We start from the raw sequence: 25,705 nt of genomic DNA on the forward strand, positions 1-25,705 counted from the left end.
ATATGTACAGTTGATACAGCTTCTTTAATACAGAAACAACAAGGTTGGACATTTGATAGATCATTGCTACTTGAGAACGAATACTGCAATCACATGAGAAGCTGGATACTTGAGTTCCTAGCAATAAACAAAGGAAGTACAACTGTAAATTTTGTATGGGATGCCCTAAAAGCAGGAATTAGGGGGGAAACTATACAATATTCCTCTAGGATTAATAAACATGCTAGAGAATCTCTAAGACTGCTACAGGACGAATTAAAGAGGGTGGAAGAAGATCTTATAAGGGCGACAAGGGGCCCCTTAAATAAAGAGGAAATAGACAATATCCAGCAACAGGTTGCAATAGCCAGAGCATCAATCACAAATGAATACACCATTAAGGCAGTAAAAAAAGCTACAGCCCATCGCGAAATAATGTATGAAGTTAGCGAAACAATGGGGCAACAGTTAGCTATACAGATGAGACAGCAGACCACTCAAAATGTCATACTCGAGATCGATGACCCGACAGAAGGTAGGGTAACCAACTCAGGGAAGATCAGAGAAGCATTCTGGCGCTTTTACAGTGCACTATACACAGAGGAGGGAGAAATAGACCTAGATATGACCACCGAATATCTAGAAGCAGATACCTGCAAGCAATTAAACGTAGAAGATCAAGAAAGACTAGAAGAGCCCGCCACTCTTGATGAATTAATAAAAACAGTGAAGGATCTCTCCCGTGGGAAAGCAGCGGGACTAGATGCTATTCCATTAGAATTTTATATAACATTTCAAGACTCACTCCAAGAAATATTGTTAGATTTATGCCTATATGTATTTGGAGGAGGACAGCCTCCAAGCTCATGGTCGAGGGCAAAAATTGTGATATTCCCGAAAAAAAATAAGCCCCCGGATCAGATGGGCTCCTATTGCCCTATCACCTTAATAAATGCAGACTCAAAAATTTATTCTAAACTTCTGGCTAATCGTATTTCAACAATTATTCATAAATTTATATCTAGTATCCAACATGGCTTTATCCCCGGGAGAGAAACCCAAAATCATATACGGCGGGTAATCAGCCTTTTTGATAGTACTCAAGTAGCAGGAGACCCGATGGCACTAATATTACTCGATGCCGAGAAGGCTTTCGACAGGGTCTCCTGGCAGTTCCTCTGGCAGGCCATGTCCCGGGTGGGATTCAAACAGGTTTTTATACAGGCAATCCAAAAACTATATAACAATCCACGGGCCATGGTAATGGTTAACGGCTGCCTTTCTAAAGAATTGATAATTACGAGAGGAACTAGGCAGGGATGTCCCTGTTCCCCATTGTTGTTTGCCATTTATATTGATCCGTTTATTCGCAGACTAGAAGGCAGCAGGAATATAGCCCCTTTATCGACACAAGGCTACCTAACAAAAACCCTCGCTTATGCCGATGACATTGCCATCGCTACGTCTAATCCAAACTTGGCTATGCCTACTATTGAGTCAGAGGCCAAAATATTCGGAAAAATCTCAGGGTATGCACTAAACCAGGGGAAAACGCAGATTATTATTAATAATAACTGTGATATGACGGACTCGCGTATAACTGAATCTGCTACCTATCTAGGGGTGACCATCACATCTGACTTAGAAAAACTTGTCGATTTAAATTTGAAACCCGCACTGAATAAAATGCAGAAAGATCTCCTCCGTATTAATAATTTACACCTCTCACTGATTGGAAGGGTCAATGCACTAAAAATGGTCTATTTTCCAAAACTACTGTATTTATTTAGAGCCATTAATCTTGAAATTTCAGACCGCTGGTTTAAGACAATGGAGCGTACCTTTACAAACTTTATCTGGTCATACAAACAACCCCGCCGCTCATATAAACTGTTGACGCTACCCAAAGAAAGAGGAGGTCTAGCGCTCCCAAATCTTAGAACATACTATTGGGCAACAGTCCTGTTATATAATCAGGAACTCTTCCACCTTGAGGGGATAGAGGTAGGGGAAGTTAACGAGACCCCATCAATTCACCGGATAATACTGGGGGATAGCAGCACAGGCTATCTGTGGAGATATCTATTCGACAGCTATCATAAAAAAGTGAGATTAAAAACGCTTATAGGAGCGTTTAAGGTATGGAAATCTGTGAAAAAGATGGCAGGTTTAGGTCGTTTATCCTACTATACACCAACTCAAAACAATCCCTCCCTACCGGAAATCTTCAAAGATAGCTGCATTAATAGGTGGAATGCGCTTGGGATCACTCATCTGGGATGCTTTTTTTCCTCAGAGGGACTACACTCCTTTGGAACCTTGAGGGATAAGTTTCATCTGGAATGGAGAGACTTCTATAAGTATCTTCAGATTAGAGACTTCTTGTCCAGACATACAATGGGAGAGGGTATCATCCGCAAAATAGACATAGCTGATATGTTAAGTCACTCACAGAAAAAAGTCAAGATCGGGGAGATTTATTCTCTATTACTGAAATATTTTGCGGATGATACTCAAAAAATCACCCAGAAGTGGCAAAGTAAAATCTCAATCTCCGCCGAGGAATTTGAGCGCTCGTATGGGCTATCACAAACGATCCTTATGTCTACTAAACTTCAAACTCAATTCTATAAAATATGTTTTTTTATGTATTATACTCCGGACAAAATATCCAAATGGGGTAGTGGGAGAGGCACATGCTGTTTTCGATGCAATTTACAAAATGCGGACTGTATACATATCTTTTCTGCCTGTCCCGTCTTAACTCCTCTTAAAACAAATATTGCACGCTTTCTGACTCTGGTCCTCGGAATAACGATTAATTTATCAGATGAAACCATAGTTCTAGGTGTTACAAACCCTGCTAACCACAAAGCTGGTTGCAAATTGATTTTTATTTCGATGGCCGTAATGAGAATATGTATAGCCTCGGCTTGGCTAGATCCTATAGCCCCATCATATCAACAATGGTTTGCAAGATTGTTAGCAATTTTTAACGTAGAGATGGCGATATACAAAAACAAAGGCAGGAAGAGTCAGATTAAAGGAGAAAAAATTTGGTCTCCCTTAATAGAATGGTCTAAAATGCAATGATATATAGAGCCATAACTAGTATGTTTTGCTTTAGCCGCAACTCAACTTTGCAATCGCACGAAATTGAATGTTAATGTATTAATTTAAATTTTCCTTTTCAGAATTGTTTTGTATAGCTACTAATGATTGTCGAATTGCCAATTTCTTGCTTTCTGATCTGCTCGACCGGGGAGGGAGGGGTGGGTTTGTGTTATTTGTTGTATTGTCTTATTGTTGTAAAATCAAATAAAAATATTAGAACCTGCAGGGATAATAAATTCCCTTAACCCATCAATCCGTAAAAAAGCAAAGGGAAAAGTCTGCCTCAGATGAAGCTCTGTGATGTCACACTCTTTTGACAATCATTTTACTTGAAATTCTTCAGGATTTAGAAAAGTCACTTTATTATGTTGCTGGACAGGGGCTCGGAGTAGGTTGAATCTAACAATTACGAGGTGCTGCCTTTTTAATCGATAATTGAAGATCTCCAAACCAATCTCTTTGCTAAATGATAGTTGGAATATAAATGTTCTCCTCTTTTGGTTACAGACACTGTCTTCTGGAGGAACAGAAAATCCAAAGCTTAATTCATATACAGCACCCTAAATTAGTGTTTCATGTTACAACTCACCCTGAGGACCTCAACTGTAGTTGAACAAAAATAAGGTCAAACCTGTGGATTAAAACTACTTTTGTAAAGCCCTGTGCTATCACAAATTTGCAGGTTATCTATTTGTACCCTAAATTAGCAGCCCAAGTGTGATGTATGTGTGCCAAGCAATCTTCATAGAACCACACCGTGGAACAGCAGACCACATTTCATAATTTTTGGGTCCTGCACCTTGTCTTCGTGATATCGAGAATTAGACAAGCCAGCCTTCTCTAATGATAATGATTAGCATGCTAAAGGCTGTTGGTTAGAAAGCCAGGACTGGACAAAAGTGTCCAATTTGAAATGGGCCAGCTGACAACTCTGTTACAGTCATATAAGAAATGGCGTAGGCACAGTCTGTGTGGTGTATGGATGATATATGTGAAGCAAGATATCTACTAAAGGGTTTGGAATGCATTAGGAGATAGACATGTGACAGGAGGAAATTGTAGTACATGGCAGGAGATATGGCAATTACCAGGTGTTAAATGGAGAATGCATGCAAGTGGGTGGTGTCCATCTTTTCTTCTAGAGAGGGGACATTGGCCCCTTTAACCTGAGGCGTTGGGATGGGTGGGATGATGTTTTTTGAGCATCTCAATTGCTATACAGGGCATATAGGATACTATTCTTAAGCTGCTGCAGGGTACCTGTTTTCTGAAAGATGTTTTGAATTGCATTACTAGTATATATACAGTCTCCTACTGATCATCTTTCTATCAATAGCAAAACATTATCACCAATCACATATTAAATATTCATTGAAACGCTGTTTAAATGTACCAACTATGTTTACCAGTCATCTGTTCCAAATTTGTGTCACTTTGAGATATTTATATGCACAGAGGAGACAGGCCATTAAGGTCTTTGAAGTTCTATGGTCTCATTAGGCGTATTACTTCCTAGCAGAGGAGAGCTAGGCCAAGACGGCCACAGATGAGGCTTTCCTCTGGAATGAAATGATGAAGAACCTTGAGATCATGGATTTTCAGGATACTGCTCGAGACAATCCTATTTACAGGAGTGTTTCGCAAGGGCAGCAGGGGATTGAAATTTACTGTATGAAAATGAAAATTACCTTACAGAAATAAGAATAGTGATATATAAATTAATATGAGAATGAGGTTTAAAACAATGAAAAGATTAATTTGAGATTCATCTTGCTCTTCTTTTTCTTTTATTATCTCTCTTTTCTCTACTTTTCTTCTTAATGCCCCTTTTCTTTCACCTCACAATTCACAAAAAAGTCTGCAAAACACTTTTTCACTACAACTCCCACAATACGAGACAATGTGAATCAATGAGTAAAATAATGGCACATGACGTGCAAAATGTTTCTTATTGGCCTTTGTGAACATTGTCATCATTACCTTGATCAAGTTCTCAGTGGAGAACGAAACGCGTCAGTGTGGCTTTTCTACCTGACAAAACAATTTAAGTCCGGGAGTGCGACCTGTTTTTCCAAAGGTTAAAGTAACGTTATAGTTAGGTTAAACTTCCAGTAACAACATAACATTTTAAACGTACAAAACAAATGAAATTCATCAGTTATAATTATCACTGGTAACTATAACGTGTGCCCCAAAGTAATGATATCTCGCACCCACACTATGTACTGTTTTCTTGTCAATAATGTCATTGCAAATGTTGCAGTGCTATTACCAATCATATCATAGAAGATGTCATGAATGATGTAATTTGTGAGGTAATTAGCAGTGCAAGACGAGAGCACGAGTTATAGTTACCTTAGGGCATGAGTTATAGTTACTAGAGAGAACTATAACTGGTGAATTTCAGTGGTTTTGTATTTTTAAAATGTTAAAAACATATTTTTAAAGGGGAGGGGGTGTTCACTTCCTCTCCCCAAGTCACAAGGAGCCCGTGACCCAACACCCGGTGAATTTAAATAGAGGGAAGATCACGGCACCCCTCCCTGAGCCAGTAGTGGCACTGGGTTCCTACTCCCGTAGCCATTACTTAAATATAGCGCATGGCTCCTGCCGCCCCAGTTGGCTCCCCACATACTGCAGTAGCCGGCATTGCTCAGATCTAGTGGAACCAGCTATTTTTGCTTGCTGCCTCCAGGCAGGAGCAATCTGTGTGTCTCCTGCCCACAGGAGCATGGGCAGGGCTACAGAAGTCTTCTCCCATCTTTTAAATCTCCCACCAAGTGGGAGCAGACTTGCCTTCTATGCCCACACTCCTGCAGGCTGGAATGGCATGTTTGCCGCCACCTGGGGGAAGATTTAAAAATGCCCCCGCCAGGTGGGAGCAAACATTTGTTTCCCTGCCCCATCAACTACTGTGTCCCTGGGGTGAGCTCCCCAGGACATAGTCTGTGAGCTGGCCTCGGAGGGATAGGGGTCTTTTAAGACTCGGGAATCGGGCCGCAAGGCCCCTCCCCTTTTTTTGTGGAACTCACCCCCTTCATCAAAATATCAGCCATGGTGGATGATGCACCCGGGACTCTTAGAGGCTTGGGGAGGGAGGCCATGTGATGTCCTCCCCTAAATTATATATATGCACTGCCCCCCTCCCCAGGCTCTGTAATTCAGCTCTTTTTTTAAATAAAGAAAAGCTTTTTTGGCCGCAGGCGGTGTCCCTCTAGGGCTCTACTACCAAGCCCAAAGGGTCTAGTATCCCTACCTTACCCTCTTATATCGATTTTTACACATTTATTTAGGACTTGGTACTGAATCTCGATTCCTAAGATGGCTGCCACCACATCGTTGTTGATGTGGTGTGAGCCAATCAGATCTCTCCAAGAGATCTGTCGGCCCTGATTATCCTCCGAGGCATGATATATATATGTGTGTGTATATATATATATATATATATATATATATATATATATATATATATATATATATATATACGTTTTGAGCATTCTTCTCTCATAAATTACTGAACGGATTTACATCAAGTCACAAAAAGCTCTCTTTCTGGACCAAGAGCTAGCTTTTTGGTGTAAATCTATTCAACGGTTTGGGCTGTAGCTGTGTCTAAAATTCCTATGCAAAAATGAAATGGGGAAAGCACATCTTGGGACACCCTCTTTTACTCTGTTCCCACTTCATGGATCCCTCCCGAATCTTTCCATGCACAAACTAGTCGAAAAGTCCCACATTTTTGGAAAGTTTCTTTGAGATTCGTTAAATGGTACTAAAGTAATTAGCAATACAAAGAAGGTATTTCCTATGTAAAGACAATCCTACATATATATATACATATAAGAGAGAGAGTGGGTTAAAAAAAAAGAAAATCATGCTCAAAGGCAGCTGGATGTGGATGATATGAGAAATGATCACAATAAATGGATTAAAACAGCTGTGGATTGGTATCTAGGATATGCAGATCTTCCAAATAAACAAAAAAGCGATAGAATTTCCCCTTGGGATAGGGGACATTGATGTCACAACAAACACAAGTTGTCGCATTGGAACCGCGAGGAGTGCTACGTTTCCAAGAGGTCCACATCAATTGTAGTGCTAGACGAGGTGTGGATTTGCCCCCTTCTCTCATACATCTATACAGACCGAAGACACACACTAGCGAGGTGTAGAAGTCCAAATAAGTCAAATAAATTATAAATGTAGTGAAATTAGCTTCAGCAAGACAATGGACATACATAATAAACCATTATTGCTTTCAGTAGTTAAACTTAAAGTAGGTGCATGGCCAGCAACATGGCAGAGTAGGTGCTTTTGCTGGAGAAACCTGCAGCCCTTGGAAAATCCTACATTTATCCTGCCTTCTCAGCGGCAAATGCTAGACATTCACACTAAACGTCCGCAGTGACAGAAAGGATCCTGGGGGACACAGCCAGTGATAGGGCCACTCTTGGATGTAAATGGTGGCACAACGATTTTAGGAAGAGGGTTCCTTATCAACTCTCATAAGAGTCCTGCTTTATTAGCTGTGAAATAACATTGTCCGAGAGGATTCGGCCCACACTCGAACTGTACCAAAGAGAGCAGCCTCTTGGAGTAATTACATTAATTGTTAATGTAGACACACTGGATAATAACATATTGGAGACAAGTGCATACATCAAAGACCTTCTGCACCGGGTCTCTCAGGATTACATGTTAACTTTGTTACTTCGTAGAACAGGTGCAAAGATTTGCGATCTCTAACCCGAGACCACAACAGGGATTGTATTCTGGGTCAAGCAATGTGCCTGGCTTCACTGCTACCTGGTTGCCTTCTTCTCCTAGAAATCCAAGTGTTCTCAATTTGGTTCTACGCCATTTGGGGGCCTGTGACAATTTTTTAAGGTTTGCTGGAACCCCCCTTTGTTTGCAAAATACAACACACTTGATATTCTACCTTGACGAGCTCTTTGAAATAGCCCACTGGCCGCAGAGAACACACCGATTTGGAGTGAAGCTTCCAGAGTGCTTCACTAAAGAAGATTATTGATGAATTAATCGAATAAGACAGGCAAGTTAAACATAGGTTCAAATTGTGCTGCCGGGTAGTGCTGTTTGAAAGGGGCAATCTTTACTAAGGACATGCATGGCATGGAGATCAATTTAGCACTACACTAACCTGTACCTTACCTATAGGGATGATCCTCACTCCTAGACATCACAAGAGGATCATAAAACATTCTGAACTATTCTCAGAGTCAGCCAGAACTGCAAGAGGAAACTTTCAAGTTGTGCCTGGGACCTGTCTCTGATTCAGATATGGACACATCAGAGCTGCAGTTGATGGGTAAATGCACCTGGATATGTTAAGCACACAGGTACTCCACTATTGACACACTTGACACTCTACAAACTATAGGCTGCTGGGGAATTTACACACCACATTTTTAAAATAAAATTGACCTCATATTTTACATCTCACAGCTTAAGAAAGCACATACAAGTCCCAATGTATGTGTGATCTAGACGATGAAACTGGAGCAATGCATACCCAGATGTTTATCTTTTTGTGGTAGACAGAATAACTGAGGACTGCTTGAGGATCTACCGAAGCAGGAAGAGTTTGACACCCCAATAAAGGTATATGAATATTTGTTTTGCTTCACTTAATCCACATGATCTACAACATCGGAGTGTAAAACTATACATTTACATGTCTACAGAATGCTATATTTAGTTATATATATATATGTAATATTTAACCAGGAGGCTTTTAGATGCATGTTGTACTCAACAGAAGTCACATGAGCTGGTGGTTTTGGAAATGTGTCTTACCTTGAGTTGTTCATACATATCCTTTAGTGCATGTGCTTCCTCTTTGCTTTTTGGTACAAGTCGTATTACTTGATCACTGTTTAGGAGAAAACAGAAGCAAACATTAATTAACTACAGACCTCACACAGCTGTAAAGTATGGTCAGTAGTGGTCGGTGGTGGGAGTAGCTGCCGGGCGGTGACGTGGGGAGGGGCAGGGTGGGGGATAATAATCTATGGATTCGGAAGGATTACAGGTAAGTAAACATATAAATAAATAAAACGAATTTCGTTGCGCGCACTGCATCCCCAAATGCGATGCAGGGCACGCAACAAAATTCGTTTTTATTTATTTATATGTTTACTTACCTGTCACCCTCCGGAATCCATAGATTACTACCCCCCACCCTGCCCCTCCCCCTCCCCACGTCACCGCCCACAGCTACTACCACCACCGACTGCTACTGACTATGGTCACTTGGAGCATAATTTTGAATATGTACATAATGACTGTAGAATTAGCTTTTGATGACTGTGCCTCTATACACAAACATACATACAATACCGTAAGGTAGAATCACAGAGTGCGCCTTTCTAATGGGAGGTGCCGCAGCGGGATTCTTGACTCCCAGGCTTCAATCATTAAATAACCTCCCTCACTGGTCGTATGGACCTTTGTTCGTCAACAAGGAGAGGGACACAAGAAAGAAAAAATTATTTTCTTTTTCTTCACAAAAAAAAAGTGATTCCAACTCCAGTGAGTGTTGTGAATACTAGTCACTGACAAGCTAGTCTCTTGACCCTTGGTCCCAAGGGTTTTATGTTTACTGTAAATTTAAGGAGGGTGAGCCTGGTTTCTACTTCCCTCTTTCTCCCCCTTTGGAAAATACTTCATTTTTAACCCCCATTGTGTGCGTCCTACGGTCGTACATCAGTGGGGGCTGGGTGCAAAGCCTGCCCGGCAGGTCCTCCATGCTACCTACCGCGCCTGCAAATCCCCTACGGTGCACGGCTGCAGCCAGAGCCTGCGCTTATCCTGCAGCAGGCACTGTGCAGTTGTTTGGGCACAATGCTTGGCCTGCCTCCAACACTGCGTGCTACCTCCTGCCTTTGCTTGGCACTCATTTTAGTGTTTGGTTTTGCTTGTGCTTTTTTTAGGCTACTTTAAACGGAATGTACAGGAGAAGTCCTGTCAGCATGCCATTGACCTCAAAACCACTGTGACGAATTCTGATTATTGCGTGTCCCGTTTATTACTGAAAATCGGTTAACAGTATCCCTTATGTGGAATCCAGAAAAATCAAAAAGATTTGCACTGCTACTGAGGCCAAGACAATATTTCTAAACTACAAGGATTGTATTTTGCGGATGGAACAACTGCCAGGAATAGTATAGTGACATTTTATTTTGGAAAACAGTGCTGATACTAAGTCTAATAATACCATTCTTTAAACAGGTGAGGGCGCTACATTGGCATGAAAAGCATCAAAGTCTGGTTAAGGTACGAGCATAAAATCCACGTCATATATATGCAAGCATTGGCATAGCCCGAAAACATTTTTGCCTGTTTTTTCCCCCCAACTTCTGCCATACATGTGCGTGAAGGCAAGGCATCAATCTAGGGATGAATTTTCTTAAAGCAAAAATCCCCCTAAAATTCTAATATAGCCATCATACTGCATGCATGGCAGCCATCTTGGAATGATTAAACGCCCATTGTATAAAAAATGTCCATTTTGGCATTTTAATGTACTGTTCCACTTTGATTTACTGCCATTTTTTAATATAGTCTTTAAGCCCGCCGCAGCTAGATCTCCCAGCCATTAAAGGTCTGTAGCAGCGTTAAAGGCTTGAGCTGAAGGCGAGGCCCTTTAGCAAGGGAGCGGACCTTTAATAGCTGGTAGAGCCCGCTACGGAGGGCTCGAAGGCTATTCGAATATTCTGCCCCTAGAGGACAGAATGTTCTAATTTGTAAAACAAAGGCCCCTGGGAGCCTGAGGAGGTTGAAATCTCTTTGGGGTCCATGAGTCTTTTGTTAAACATTGGAATGTTGATGCTCCGGGCTTCTACTGGCCATTAGAAGCCAGGAGCACTCCATTGTTTTCAATGGAGCTCTCAACATTCCAGTGTTCTAACGTAAATTAAAAATAAAAAAAGTATGCCTGCTAGTATTAAAAGAAAGAAGAGAGAGGGCTCAATAATGTTCCAGCTTCTAGGGCCTTACAAGCAAATGAAAAAGCATTGTCAAAAATAAGCATTGTCAAAGCCAATAGATCTTGCCTTTGGTTCATACAAGCTTTGTCAATGCCATTTGGAAATCTGTACAGCATCGGCAAGATGCTGTGCAGCATAACCAAAAGAAACAAAAAGCAAGAACAGAGGTGGGATGATGTAACTGTAGTGACCACATTATTTTGTAGGCTTGTGCATTCATGATGACATATGCATGACTGTACGTCACGGCGCATGCACACCTAAACAAGCATTTGCAATGCAACAGGTCTCGCATTTACGAGAGTTTGAGCTATTGGCATCGTAAACGACAATAGCTTAAAGTCTCCCAAATTTGAGACTGATTGCATTGAAAAGGCTCAGCACACCATGCCACGCTTTTACATTAATGTCGGCCATGTCCTTTTCTTTGGACGAGCCGCGTCTAAAGAATGGCCGCCATTACATTGAAAGCGCAGTATGAAGCGCTATTTCAATAAAAACACATTTGTTTGTCCAGTTGACCTATGATAACCACTTGCTTAATATCTCTCAAGGGAATACAGAAGATCTCCATGAAATAGTCCTGCGTGCCTAGAGGTTAACCGTTTGTGTATGTAGTACGGCCATCTTTGTCTGCCTTTAGACACATCCAGACTCCAAGTGCATTCTGGAAGGGCTATTTGAAGGCCTGCCTCTGCCATAGTTTTGAGGAGACTGGTGTCTCAAGCAGTTGAACAGCTGGAGCAGCAGCTGTTTCTATTGGAACATTTAATGAAAGTGCTGCTAGAAGTTGGAAATGTTAGCAGCATCTGTTGGTACCTCCAAGGTATTTAGATAACACAACACACTTGATAGTTGCATAATACAAATGAACACAACATGAATTCAACAAAACCGGAAAAACAGAGCACTTCTCACCAAACAATACAATAACAGTACAAACCAGACAAAACTATGTCTGCAGTATGGGAACAAGAGTAAGGGCAGGGCAGAGAACAATACAACGAGGTAGTAAAAAACCTGGGATCAAGAGAAACAATGAGGTGAGGGAAACCAGGTAACAACGTGGGTGGGGGACTCAGTGGGATGAAGAGGGTAAAGGCAGCCATGGCATAGCAGAACCAGCAGTGAGAGTGTGAGGTTCACAGGCAGCGTAAAAGGCAAGGCAAGAGTGGCAACTCAGCGGACAGCCACAAACACCCACCGAATTAGGTGGATATGAGGCAGAAATACTCCAGTGGGGGGGAGGACACACCAGAGCTCAAGGGTGAAACAACAATCAACACCTATTGCGAAGGCACCAGGCGTGGCCCTCACCTATGTCGTGAGGGTCGGAGCAGCAGCCAGGGCCAAGAAAGACCCAAACAAGAGGCCAGGAGAGGAGCATGACCCGTTACGATCTCCACCTGACGAAGAACAGCAGTAATCAGCACAGAGGTCAAGTCTGTGTAGCCAGAGGGCGCCGGGCAGCACAGATGCAGGCCTGGAAAGGAATTATACCCGACAGCCAAGCCACAACAGACAAGGGCAGCAGGAGGTACTTCCTGCACTGATGCACCCCTGCCTCGTCCAGGATGCGTCGTCGTAGCAGCTCCGGCAAGCAGGGTGCTCCTGAATAGCTAGAGCAGGTGGAGTGGGTGATCCAACACGCTCTGTCTTTGCCCAGCTGAGGAATTATAGCAGGTAGCGTGGCACCCAGTGGGGATCAGCAACAAAGCCCGGTGGTCGGCATAGAGGTTCCACCAAGCTGGACTTTCTGGACTGCCTAGAGCCGGCGGGCGGGAGACACAACAAGCTCCAACAGACCCCAGCCTTGTTCGGTAGCTGTGTAGGCGGTGAAGCAAGTGCTGTGGCGGCCAAGAGGGGGGTCTGCACAGGGCCCTGTGGCCAGGGTGAGCGCAAATCCTGCTCAGCCCAAACTGCCTTAGAAATGGGCGAGCAAGCAGAAGGGAGCACTTAGCCCTCATCGGGATAGCTCTGTGTGACATTTCATATTTTAGGCGAGGTTGAGTGATGTTGAAGCCGCAGTAAGGGACCCTGTCCTGCGGGCAGGGGGTTGGGCACGGAAGACGTGGTGGCCGATTGGAGGGCCCTATCTCGGCGGTTTTGGCCGGGGAAGGTTCAAAAGATGGGATGCTGGGATTTATGGGCTCTCGGGCGTCCTTTGGGCATCACTCCTGTGCAGTGTCCAGAAGGGGAGTCGCATCCACCCAGCCTTGGGGGATCAGGCGCTGGCTGCGCAGGGGTGTTATACATGCTCACAGAACGAAGCATCAAGAAGACTTCGCATTTCTCCCCTGCTCACCACATCCACTGAGTTTGAGGAGCAGGACAGAAAGAGACCAGGAAAGAAAACGAGTGGTGCACGCACGTGCGCCACAGCGAACCATGGTTTCAGTTATCGCGCCCGTGTCTGGGCACGATAATTGAAACCACATGGCCTATTGGTGTCTATTATGCGCACCAAGCGCGTAATAGACACCAATAGGCCATGGGCGGAGCAATGCGCCCGCCTTTGGCCAATTGCATGCAGTCTTTTATAAAAAGACGCACACAAAGGCCAATCGGGTAGCACAAAAGGAAAAGCACACGAACAAGTATGTGCGATTCCTAGGTCAGCTACCCAAACCCCGTTTTTCCCTTACTAAATGTCTCGCACTGCGTGTGCAGTGCTGCGCACTGCAATGCTAGGCGTGAGACCTAAAAATGAAGTGGGAGCTGTTTTTTTATTTACCGATCTGTAAGGGATCTGTAAATTAAAAAATATGTGAAAGAAGCTATGCAAAAGTTATTTTTTTATAACAGAGAGGCAGGTAGAAATTTGCAGCCTGGTCCTATCCTTCTCTTAACCCCCCCCCCCCCCCCCCACTCAAAAATAAACAATTGTTTAAAAAAAAAGATGTGGGGATATAGAGAAGAGGTGGGGAGCAATGGGTGGTGGGAGGAAAAGGGGAAAAGCAGCACACAAGAGAAAGAAACATAGGGCAGGGATAAAGCACACAAGTGAAAACACAACAGTGAGTGCGAGAGAGGCAGTGTGGATGGGGGCGAAACTCATGTGAGAGAGCTTTCAACACAAGGGAGACAGGAACACAGAGCGCAGGGGCCGTTATTTGAAGGGGGAAAAAGAAAGTGAGAGTGAAAGCATGGAAAGCGCATGCACTCTCGTGGAGTGCTTAAGCAAAAAAAACAAATCTTACCTAAAAGTTCGCAGTGAAAAGATAGAAGCCAGCCAGTCAGAGACAGTAAAGAGGCTATGCTCGAGGGAAGGGGCAAACTTAAGATAGACAAGCTTGGACAAGAAAAGCCAGTTGGTTCAGGAGTAGCGTGCTTCTTGCCAAAAAAAAACACTTCAACACCTCATCAGGGGTAGGAAGCGCTTCATAAATGCACACCATTTCCCTCTTTAATCCCTCCACTATCCTTCTCAATCCAAATAACTGACTAACATATGCACCACTCAAATGCCTTTCATATTTCACTATACTAATTCATCACTAATCCTTTATGAGTTCCGGAGTAGTGTGCTTCTTGCAGAAAAAGCACCTTGCTGCCTCATCAGGGGTAGAACGCGCTATTTAAATGCAATTACAATACAATAAAACCAATCAATGGAAAGCAACGGGTTGGGTATAAGCCTCTATAAGCTTGTGCTGTCTGGCAGGCTTAACCTAAAGAAATATAATATAGAGGAGATCAGGAAGGAGCGGTGTGGGGAGCAATGGACAGAAGTGTGAGCAGGGAAGCTAGTGATTCGGTGGCAGTGGGAAGCTGCTGGCCTTTTGCACAAGTAATTGTGAAAATTTGTAAACGATTTTGAAACTAGGGGAGGGAAGAGAGGCAGGGGAGCAACTGATAATAGTGGAGAAGATGGAGATGTGGTACTGAGTGAAAAAGAGAGAGTGTGAGGAAAGCAGTCCATTACCATGGAGAGTTGAAAGACAATTAACAAGCATTTGCAATGCAATAGGTCTCGCATTAGGAAAGTTTGAACTATTGGTATTGTAAATGACAAATATTTTATTTCTGTTGGTTTTGAAAACAGTGAAATTAATAGCTTTGTCATTTACAATGCCAATAGGTATAACTTTTGCAAATGTGACACCGATAGCATTAGTAATGCAATATGTGTTGCACTTGCGAGACTTAGATGTATTGATATTACAAATAACAATGGCTTTTAAATTTTTTTTAATAATTAATACTTAAATAAAAGTTAATGTAATTTATAATGGCAATAGCTTAAACTTTTGTAAATAACTTTTGTGAAGATTATGTTCAGTGTATTTTATTGTGACGAAAATCTAAGAACAGAAGTGAAATATTAACATCTTTGTGTGACATTTGTAATAAAGCTTGAAACATTGAGAGAACATTAGCTCTTCTCCCTAGATAAAAAGGGGCCCCTCCAGAACTCAGTACGCAAACAGCTTGAAGCACCAGCCTGAGCTTCCGCAAGCAGACCACCTGTGCACCCCAGCCCAGGTTGCATTGATTATCAAGCAACTGCCTTGTTTGTGGCATTTTGAGGGTTGGAACGCATACCAAGAGTACTGCGTCCTCAAATAGCATTGCAATTATCCCCAGCAGTGGCATTATCAGTTTTACCTCTGCAGTGCCTGTGGCATGGCCTGCTTGAGACCCACTGAGACCTGTGCGATGCCCCAGACCCCCTTCCCCACCCCCAAGCCATGTGCTTGTAGTTATCCAGTCACCTCTGTGCGGATCCTAACCTGCTAGGTCTGAACTGCTGCTTTCCGAACGCAGCACCTTTGCACTATTGTGCGAGACACTTTCACTTCATGAAATCCAGCCATTGATTTGTGGAGCTTAGCAGGCAGTTGGAAGCAGATGCGCAACTAGAGCAACATTTCAGGGGGACTACTGAAAATTTAGGGGGGGGGGTAATTCTTCTCTTCCAGCAGTAGGTAAGGTGGAGATGAAGGGGTAAAAAACACAACAAAGCCCCGTTAACACGTAGATGGTCTTTTAAAGACTTGTGAAGTACTCAGAGCGGCTGCATTAGCAGTGTGGCACACAATTAGACTGTTTGGGAAGTGGTAGAGGTGAGGTGGTGTGACCGGGAGGCGGGACTGGGGGGAGCACTTAACTGCCTTCTTACTGAGAGTCGGTGTACTGGCGAATTCAGAAAATATTGTTTTATAAGTAAAGTTGAATGTGATGCTGCTGGGCTGTTTCCGATAATATATACAAGACACAGGAAATCGAGTTCTTTAACAACCATAAAGCAGCATTTAGGGCAATAGCACAGCAAATAAATTAACTCATTTGCTCAGGGTCACACACCCTGTGCAAGTTCGTATCAGGAATTTGATCTTTTGACTCTCCAAATGACTGCGCTGTGAGCCAATTCACATTTGCTTTACTGAAACAGCATCCAAGCGCTCATACAATGCACCCATGCTCGGGAAACAAACAATACCAACCCCCAAAAAATACCTGGTCTCCACGGGACGCTGCTTTCAGTCCATCTTCTCAATTTTAGGTGCATGCGGGGGTCCGAGCGAGGCCACTGCGTACGAGGTTATCAACAAAAATAAATGCTGTTGTATTAGAAGTATTTACTTTGGTTTCAGATGTATTGTGTGGTACATACACATCTGCGTAACTTTTAAACTTCTGAGACTTAAAACGGACTCCTAGATCGTAAAAAGAAATCACCGCCGCAGCCCTGCTCTGTGAAAACCGGAAGTCAGGCACTTTTGGCCGAGACGGGGGCGGGGCCTGCAATCCGGCAGGAAGTCCCGCTCGCCGCCGCCGAGGAAGAAGTGAAGCCGGCCGACTGATGGCCTCTCCGCAGCCCGGGGCTCCCATGAGTTGAGGAGAGTCCCGGGGCTGCCAACAGCAAAACAGCCAGAGTGTTGCGGGGCTCCCAGGTGCTGGAGGGAGCCCCGGAAGTGAAGTCCTGCCCCCTGGTGCCGCGACGAGATGAGACTGCCGCAGAGAGGAGCCCGATCCCCAGCAACAGCCCGGTGAGTGCCCGACCAGCGCTGCAGAGGAGACACGGAACACGCCGAAAGAGCCCGGTGAGTGGGAGGGGAGGGGGGTGTACGCGCGTGTGTCTGTGTGTGTTCGAATGTGTCTGTGTGTGTGCGCGTGGGTCTGCGTGTGTGTATGCAGTGTGTGTGTGGCTGTGTATGTGCGCATGTGTGAGTGTGGAGTGTGTTTGCGCAAGGGAATGAGGCACGAGAGGGGCACGGCGACGTGAGAGCCCACGAGGTGAAATCCGCGCTCTGCGCTCTTGCACCCTCTCGTGTCCACATTCCCAAATACGGGAAACATTAGTTGTCTTGCTGACAGCTTTCAATGCTTTTGCATTGAAAGCTAGGTCAGCTCGACCTAAAAAAGTAGTTGCCTAATGTCAGGAGTGAATGGATATAATTCTTCCAAGCAAAAGGAGAGCGGGAAACAGATCAACAAGAAGGTCATCTAGCCAAAAGAAAAGGACTGATCCAAAGTCCTCTAGAGGTCTTACTATATTATTCACAATAGGTTCTCAACAACAGGTAGCTAAAGCTGGCTGCATGCAAAACCTAAAAGATGTCCGGGTTGTGGAACAAGTTTGCTGCTAGCTTTTACCAAGTCACAGTGGGACACTGATTTGTAACAACGTTGGGGCACATTTGGCTTCCGTCATTTGCTAGTTGTAAATTGTGCAATTTAGGGCCAGATGTAGGTCGGTCGGTAACGGCCGAAAATACGATCGGTAAATAGGTGATCGCAATGTAGGGGGCATTATTTTACTGAATCGGTAAATACCGAATCGGTAATGGGCATTACCGATTCGGCATTTACCGAATCGGTAAATACCGAAATCATCCGATTCGGTATTCCAGCACATGTGGAATACCTACATGTCCACCCCATAGATTTACCGATTTTTAATTACCGAATCGGTAAAATTCGGTAATTGAAAATCGGTAAATCTATTTCACCTACATCGGGCCCTAAGTTCCCAAACATTTGTCGTTCAGCAATCATGACATGAGCAAAAGTTGAAAATTGAAAAGTGACACCATGATATGTGAGTCTACACGTGTAGTTTATTAATTAACTCGTCCCTGCAAGAAAAACCATAAGGGGCGTACTCCTTGGAAATTGACAAACTGAAAAGCACACATCAAAGAGACCACGAAGGTTAGGACAACAGCGATCCCACGGCCATATAATTAAACTACCACCATGACGGTGAGAGTTCCTAACAAAATTTCTTTGGAAAGTGTAGGGCTACATTTTACACGCTCCCTTAGTCAACTGGAAGATAGGAATATTTTAGATTTGGATGTCTTATTCGGATGAAATGATAACATTTAAAGTGTAATGCATAACTTCCCTAACTTACATCCTACCGTCTTTCTTACTGGAATGGGGTTTACTGCCATATCAGATCTTTTTCATCTGGTCACGACTGGATAATTTTAATCATCGATGACTCGGTTTGGGTATTAATTTATGTACGTTGATGAGCTCCTATTTGCCATTATGGCATTGATTTCAATTCATATCTTTTTATGTACATTTATATCCAATATATGCATTTTGGTGCCTCTGGTGGTTTTAAAATGTGTTTCATAAATTGTTTCCTATATTTTTTGTTTTTGTGTACTGCTGCTACACAAAACATCCAACATATTCCAGCTCGGACTGTACTTTGAAATGAAAACATTTCCCCAGATGAATGGATAGGTTTCAGATTTTGACATATTACAATATGGTATTTTTTTGTTACTCATATTCCTACATGGTTGTGTATGGGCAATAAAGACGTTTTTGTTCTGCACACTTGTGATTGAAAGGCAAATAATTCAAACCTTTTTCAGTAGTATGTTATTTAGGGGTGGGTGGTTAACTCCACCCCTCTGGTGGAGTTTTGCCCAGAACACGGAGTTTCTGAACAACTTAGCCAACCTCTGTGTGGCAGAGTTTTTTAGGTCTCGCCTGTCGATGCGCATGCGCATCGAGCAAGCGAGACTATGGGGGCTTATCCACTCTTTATCCAACTTGCAAGGAATCGTGGCGATTCCTTGCAGTGCACGAGAAATTTAAGCTCAATGCGCATGCGCATTGAGCTTAAAAGCGCGTGCACATGCCCCCAGCTGCCTGCCTTGACGACTCTCCCGCCCCCTCACTTCTTGATTGCACGGCCGCTAGGCCGTGCCTCCCCTACTCTCCTCCCCCCTCCCGCCTGCCTTGCCTACTCTCCCGCCCCCTCACTTCTTGATAGCACGGCCGCTAGGCCGTGCCTCCCCTACTCTCCTCCCCCCTCCTCCTCCTACTCTCCCCTGCCTGCCGTGTAGCACCTCTCCCCGCTCCGCCCCCTCCCCTGCCCGCCGTGTCAAAAGGACTCTGTTCAGTCTTTCCTGTGCCTGTCTGACCACCTTTGGTCAGTGTTAATTTTATGGCGTTCTAGTTATATTTCATGCGATCGTTTGCGTAGACGGGTTTGTTGGCTTTGATGTCTGGCGCGCGCAGTGCATTGCATTTTCTGATTTTAGCGTCGCCTTCTCCTCGCAGAGCCCTGTGTGATTTTATGGCTCAAAGGCGTTCATGCCGGGGCTCGTGTTACAGGGCTCGGAGACCGAGGAAACACACGAACCCGGTGACACGGCCTCGGAAAATAATGCTGATCAAGCAAATCGAACAAGCCCCCCCCCACCACACGTATAATAAGAAACCAGCCCGTTTAGCAGTGCGAAAGCGGGGCCAGCGACAGGATTTAATTTCCATTGGGGTGGTTGTGATATCGCTGTGGTTTTTAAGGAGTTCTTTTCTGCCATGAGTCTGTTTTACTTAGTGCGGATCTGAGTTGCAAAGCACAGACCTAGCAGGATGGCGATTGACAGTAACGACACATTCTCCACCTTTCGAGATTAATTTTCAGATGCTTTTGCAGCTGTAATCTAAGGCGCTTGATATAATTTCTTCAACATACATGTCCGTATTTATCTTAAATGCACACTGTGACTTTAGACGGGGAAGCTCGTTGGGGTGTTTCTAACCTTTACATTTGCCAGTATGCAACGAAGTCACACTTTTTGCATATTCTGTGCCCTAGTGAGCCAAGGGCATGACACTTGATGTGTAAGGTACAGTAACAATGCACTGCGGCCGCTAGCTTCATAACCGGAAGCCTTGGCGATCCCCTTGGTGGCCCGCCCCCTTGGAATGGCTCTCTTCTGTCCACTGCAAGGGATCTAACGTCGTTCGGATTCCCTAACGTGAAAGTGCAGGCCGCTGTGCGGGTGCACAACGAGCCAGCCCCTTGTGCATGCATGTGTGGCCATGCATTACTACAGCTACTCATTTGACATCCGCACTACCTGCTGCAGACATACATCAGTGTCGCCCCGCGCCCCCTTAAAGGGGGCCGAACACGTATTAATGGTGGGGGCTGCCTTAGACCGGGGCTCTCTACCCTTCTCTGTAATCAGACCTACTTCTGTGCAATGAAAGTCATACCGAGCTGCTAAAACTCAGTGTTTTTATACTGACTACATCAGACATGATTATAAGTTGCCACCCTATTCATGATTACCAGCAGTTAGTCACTCACCCTCACTCACCCTCACTCACCCTCACTCACCCTCACTCACCCTCACTCACCCTCAACCCCTCACCCACCCTCACTCACCCTCAACCCCTCACCCTCACCCTCACTCACCCTCACCCTCACTCAGCGCAACCACAGCATCTTCACTAAATATATTCAATAAACTTTAAGCTATTGGCAATATAAAATAAAATCCATTTTATTTACGTATTAATTATTAATTTATTTTTAAAGCCATTGATTTTTTTTATATCAATACATATAAGTCACATATAAGTCCCGTTAATACAAAACATGTTGCTTTACAAATGCTAGAGGTGTCACATTTACAAAAATTATAACTATTGGCTTTGTAAAGAAGAAAGCTATTGATTTAGCTATTTAGAAAAAACAACACATAAATAAAAAACAAAAAAATAAATAAGACCTATAGCTCAAACTTTACTACTGCGAGACCTATTGCATTCACCCTCAACCCCTCACCCTAACTCACCCTCACCCTCACTCACCCTCAACACCTCACTCACCCTCACCCTCACTCACCCTCAACACCTCACCCTCAACCTCAACCCCTCACCCTCACTCACCCTCACCCACCCTCACTCTCACTCACCCTCACTCTCACTCACCCTCAACCCCTCACCCTCACTCACCCTCACTCACCCTCACTCACCCTCACTCTCACTCACCCTCAACCCCTCACCCTCACTCACCCTCACTCACCCTCAACCCCTCACCCTCACTCACCCTCACCCACCCTCACCCTCACTCACCCTCAACCCCTCACCCTCACACAGTGCAATAGGTCTCAGACCATTTCAGTTAGAGCTTTAAGAAATGTTTACGGCTTTTTTTATTTGTAATTCTTTAGCATTGGCTACAGGAAACAAAAATGCTAAACATTTACAAAAAAAACCCATAAACAATTCTAAAAGCACTAACTCTAATGGTGCGAGACCTATTGCATTTCCAATGCTTGTTCTCTCATGTGGCTCGCCACCAGTAAGTTGTTGAGCACAAGCGAGAAAATGAAGTGCTAGACCGTTTCTCGGCAAGATTTCTAAACGTGGGCGTTTGGATCAGGTCAATACTGCTTGCGTTGAGAAAGCTTGCGCTCGCGGTGAGACAGCTGCCACTCTAGTAGAAAATCTATTCGAGCGGCAGAAAGAAGTAACGCCCTCTGGAGTGCTGCATGCAGCCGTTCGTGCTAATTTGCAGCATTGGACAAGCTCCCGGTGCAAAAAATCAGCACCAGCAGAGCACATGCAACAACTCCTCTGCTCCTGGAACTCCGCGGAGTCTCACAGAGATTTTGTGTAACTCCACGGAACTCCGTTGAGTAAAATTCCACGAGTTCCACCTGCCTCTAATGTTATTTAGCATTATTCGCTTTACAAGCACAGGTTTGCACATGCTGAAAGCATTGGTGCAAATTATTATACTGCTTTTACTGATTAACTTTCAGCTGTTGCTAAATTCTGTCTATTTTAGCTGATTACGAGATGCACAGTGCATCTGTTGACCTGCAAACTCCAGATCTTGAACGCTTTCATTTAAGCCTGGTTTGAACGACTGCCAGTCTCTTTATCTTCAACCGCATACACCGCTTATTCACAAACTGCAACTCATTCAATATTTTGCTGTGTGGCTTGCACTCTGCTTTATATCTGGGGATCATACTTCTACAGCCCTGACCACTATACATTGGTTGCCAGTGAATGAACATATTACATTCAAATCCCTTTGTCTTGTGTATGAAGCTATTTTCAATTCAAACCTTTTCTCTTTTGCGCTATGGTTTTTGCTGATACATTCCTTCTTCCCTCTTGAAATCTAAAGTTACATTTCTCCTCAAGGTTCTGAGGTTCTATTGTAAAGTCAAGCTTTCTCTGTAGTTGCGGCGACAGCATGGAATCCTCTCCCTCTGTACCTTAGGCAGAACCGCAGTCTTCACAATTTCAGGAAAGGCTGAAGACCTGGATTTGTCCACAAAATATGAATCCTCATGCGTTGCTGTCTGCCCTCTGCTGTGCTACTTTTTAAGTGTCATACAGTACATGCGCTGTATCTTCAAGACCTTTTGTATTCCATCAGTGGGCTTATAGACCGCCCATTGCAATCCATTGTATTATATTGTACTGCAATATTTATATAGAGCTTACCACCCCTATGTGGGGCGCTGAAGCGCTTGCTTACATAGGTGGAATGCTTCACCATGTAGAGGCTGTGTGGTTGGGAGATTCTTCTCTTTCTTTTGATCTTACTTGGGAAGTTTTTCCATGTTGTGCATGATGACCAATGAGGTGCGGTGATCATGATATGCAACGCACCGCTTAGCAGTGGGATGGATGGAGAAGTGTGAGAGACAAGAATGTAGTTTATAGATTTCAAGTAAGCTGTCAGCTTTGAACATCCTTATTATCATAGTCCAATTAGCTGGTTACTGCACTAGGTTGTCCTTCTGTGATATTTTGTATAATGCTCCTGGCTCTGAGCAGGCATATTGATTGGCTTAATTGTCACTCTCCTTTGTTTAATTCTTAGTGGTCAAATGTCTTAGGCTTCCTTCCTCTTTGTGTGTGTGTGTCCCTCATCTGGAGTATGGGCACATTATGGGTGTCCTTCCAGTGCTCATTTTTTAGGTGCTGCTTTTATTATTTGTGTTATAGCACTATACCAGAGTGTCTCTTTTTCAGCTGGCTTCCTTGTCTACTTGCCTATGTCCATGTTGTTGCCTGCACTCAACCGCCTTTTCAACCCTCCTCATCCAAGTTGTTGCTTGCTAACACCCACCATACCGCCCTTGTGTTGTTGCTTGCCCTCACCCACCTTCCTCCTTCTCCCGTAAGGTTGCTTGCCCCACCCACCCTCCTTCCCTCCCTGTGTTGTTACTTGCCTTCCTTTTCCACCCTCCTTCCCCAGTGTTGCTGCTTAACCACCCCAGTGTTTTACTTGTCCACCCTGCACTCCCTCCCTTGTGCAATTGCTTGGTCTAATAGGCCCTCCACCTCGTTATGTTGTTGCCCCCACCTGCCCCCCCTCCCCCGTGTTGTTGCTTGGCCCCAAGTGCCCTCCCTCCCCCATCTTGTTGCTTGCCCCATCTTCCCTGCCATAACAAAAAAAAGTCCTATGATCCGGCCATATCATGGCACCTTTTTTTTCCACGCCATCCGTTTTTATGTTGCCTCCCCTCAGCTCTCTGTTTTGCTTCCCACCACGTCCTCTCTCCTGCCACCAATGAAAAGCAAGTGCTATGATACAGCCAGCACTGGCCACATCATAGCGCATGTGTTTATATCTTTCAGCCTGCTGCACTTCAGCCAGGCTGCTCTCCAACATGGCTAAACATTGACAAAGCCAATAGCTCTTGTCTCATAGATAAGACCTAGTGGCTTTGCCGGTGCTTGTTATAGTTAGGTATCAAGTACTTGTTTCCCTTTTACCCAGTGCCAATATACCCCTTAGGGTGGATGCTAAACGTAGTAAATACATAACTCAAACAATCTATAGGCGAGCAAGGATTGGATATTATACATATCTGTTAGGCAAAGAAGCTGTGCTTAATGTCCTTGATTAACCCAGATCTAAGGTAGAACATTAAAATGCAGGGAAGAAGAGACTCAGGAGACCTTTGGTATTGTTGCTCATCGCTCACGTTTGCAAGTGATTACAGACCTGGTAAGCAGAAGGGAGCGTTTGGGGAAACCAGTGTATTTCAATTTGAAACTGGAAATGATGTCCTGTTTTAACATGAGGAAGCTCATATTTTAAGGAAACACACAGGCATTTTAGTGGTTTGATGTTTTGGATCTCAACAATACCATCTCATCATCTGACTGCACCAGTGACTAAAATGTTTTTATAATATATTACTTTGTGATCTGAGTAAAGAACCATAACATAATTTCAATGTTTTTTTTCTGTGATATTACTTGGTTTTGTTATGATATATTTTAGTCGTTGTCCAAAGCTTCCACACGGCGCTAGGCACAGGGCATGCTCTTCAAACATGTCCTGTGGCTAGTCATCCTGCCCCCTTATGCAACAGTGCAAGGAAATGTGATCAAGTGCAAGAGACTCTGGGCAACACACTTTTTGGCAACTCTCCAAGCCCCAGGAATGATGCAAAAAATCTTTGGCCATACCCAAAGAACCTGTGTGACACCATGCACCTAGCGCCCCTCCCAAGAAACTGGAGAACATGAGCAACCTCCATGCCCGGGGTGCCCTTGGGTGCAGTGCATCATTGTCCCTAGACCCTCTACCCCCTGATCTCACAGGGCATGGTCTCTGGTCAGAGAGATCTGGGGACAGGGCATGGCCTCCTACCGCACCCTGCATATGCAGTCCATCTGCAAAGCATGGCTTGGCTGTGCTCAGAAAGCTCTGTTCACAGGGAATAGTCTTGAGACAGCCCCTTGAGATAGCTCTTGCGCCAATTCCCCCCATCCTCAATGTCCATAGGGCAGGACAATCGGAAAGCTGTAGGAACCTCGGTGGCTATCGACCAAGGTGTGTGCCCTGTCCTCTGCTCTCATGCATTTCAGGTCCACCCGGGGAGCTCTGGCTAATGCCCTTGGTTTCCCTGACTCAAATGCCATTAGGACATGGCTAGAGGCCTTTTCCAAGTTCTAGCACAGAGTACGGCCTTCAGACATCTCTGCTTCAAGAGCCCTTAGGGCTTGGTGCCCAGTACGAACATTTGATTATAACTTTGGCTGAGTATGACGAATCCGCACAAAACACTTCAGAAAACAAAGCCAATTCACCTACGTTTGAATGTGGGAAAGATGTGTACAGTTTGGTCAAGATGGGTAAATATAGGGTAGGATAACTGAAGTTCCCTTTTACGTTGAAATATCCAGGGTAAATTCTTGGGAATCTTGAAAGTGCTCAGAAAATAAATGAGAATTGTACATTTTGTATGCACCTCCCTTACAACTTCCTCTCTTGATCAATCTGAGTGATACTTCCCAGAATGGATCAAAAGTGAATAATATTTTATATGGAAAGTTTATCAAGTTTCGTCAAA

General features: G+C 44.2%; 1 protein-coding gene across 1 annotated transcript in view; it reads right to left on the reverse strand.

The window, feature by feature from the left end:
• CPA6 (carboxypeptidase A6) overlaps positions 1 to 9,862 on the reverse strand; it is a 509,933-nt gene extending 500,071 nt beyond the window's left edge. The window contains exons 1-2 of the mRNA XM_086918015.1: positions 9,819 to 9,862; positions 8,911 to 8,986 (exon numbers count right to left, since the gene is read on the reverse strand). Of these exons, the coding sequence (XP_086774141.1) occupies positions 8,911 to 8,986; positions 9,819 to 9,862 (120 nt within the window). The remainder of the gene's footprint in view (positions 1 to 8,910; positions 8,987 to 9,818) is intronic.
• Between the last annotated feature and the right edge of the window lie 15,843 nt (positions 9,863 to 25,705).

This window comes from Lissotriton vulgaris, chromosome 4_1 (assembly GCF_964263255.1).
Source record: "Lissotriton vulgaris chromosome 4_1, aLisVul1.2, whole genome shotgun sequence".
In the NCBI taxonomy this organism is placed as follows: domain Eukaryota; kingdom Metazoa; phylum Chordata; class Amphibia; order Caudata; family Salamandridae; genus Lissotriton; species Lissotriton vulgaris.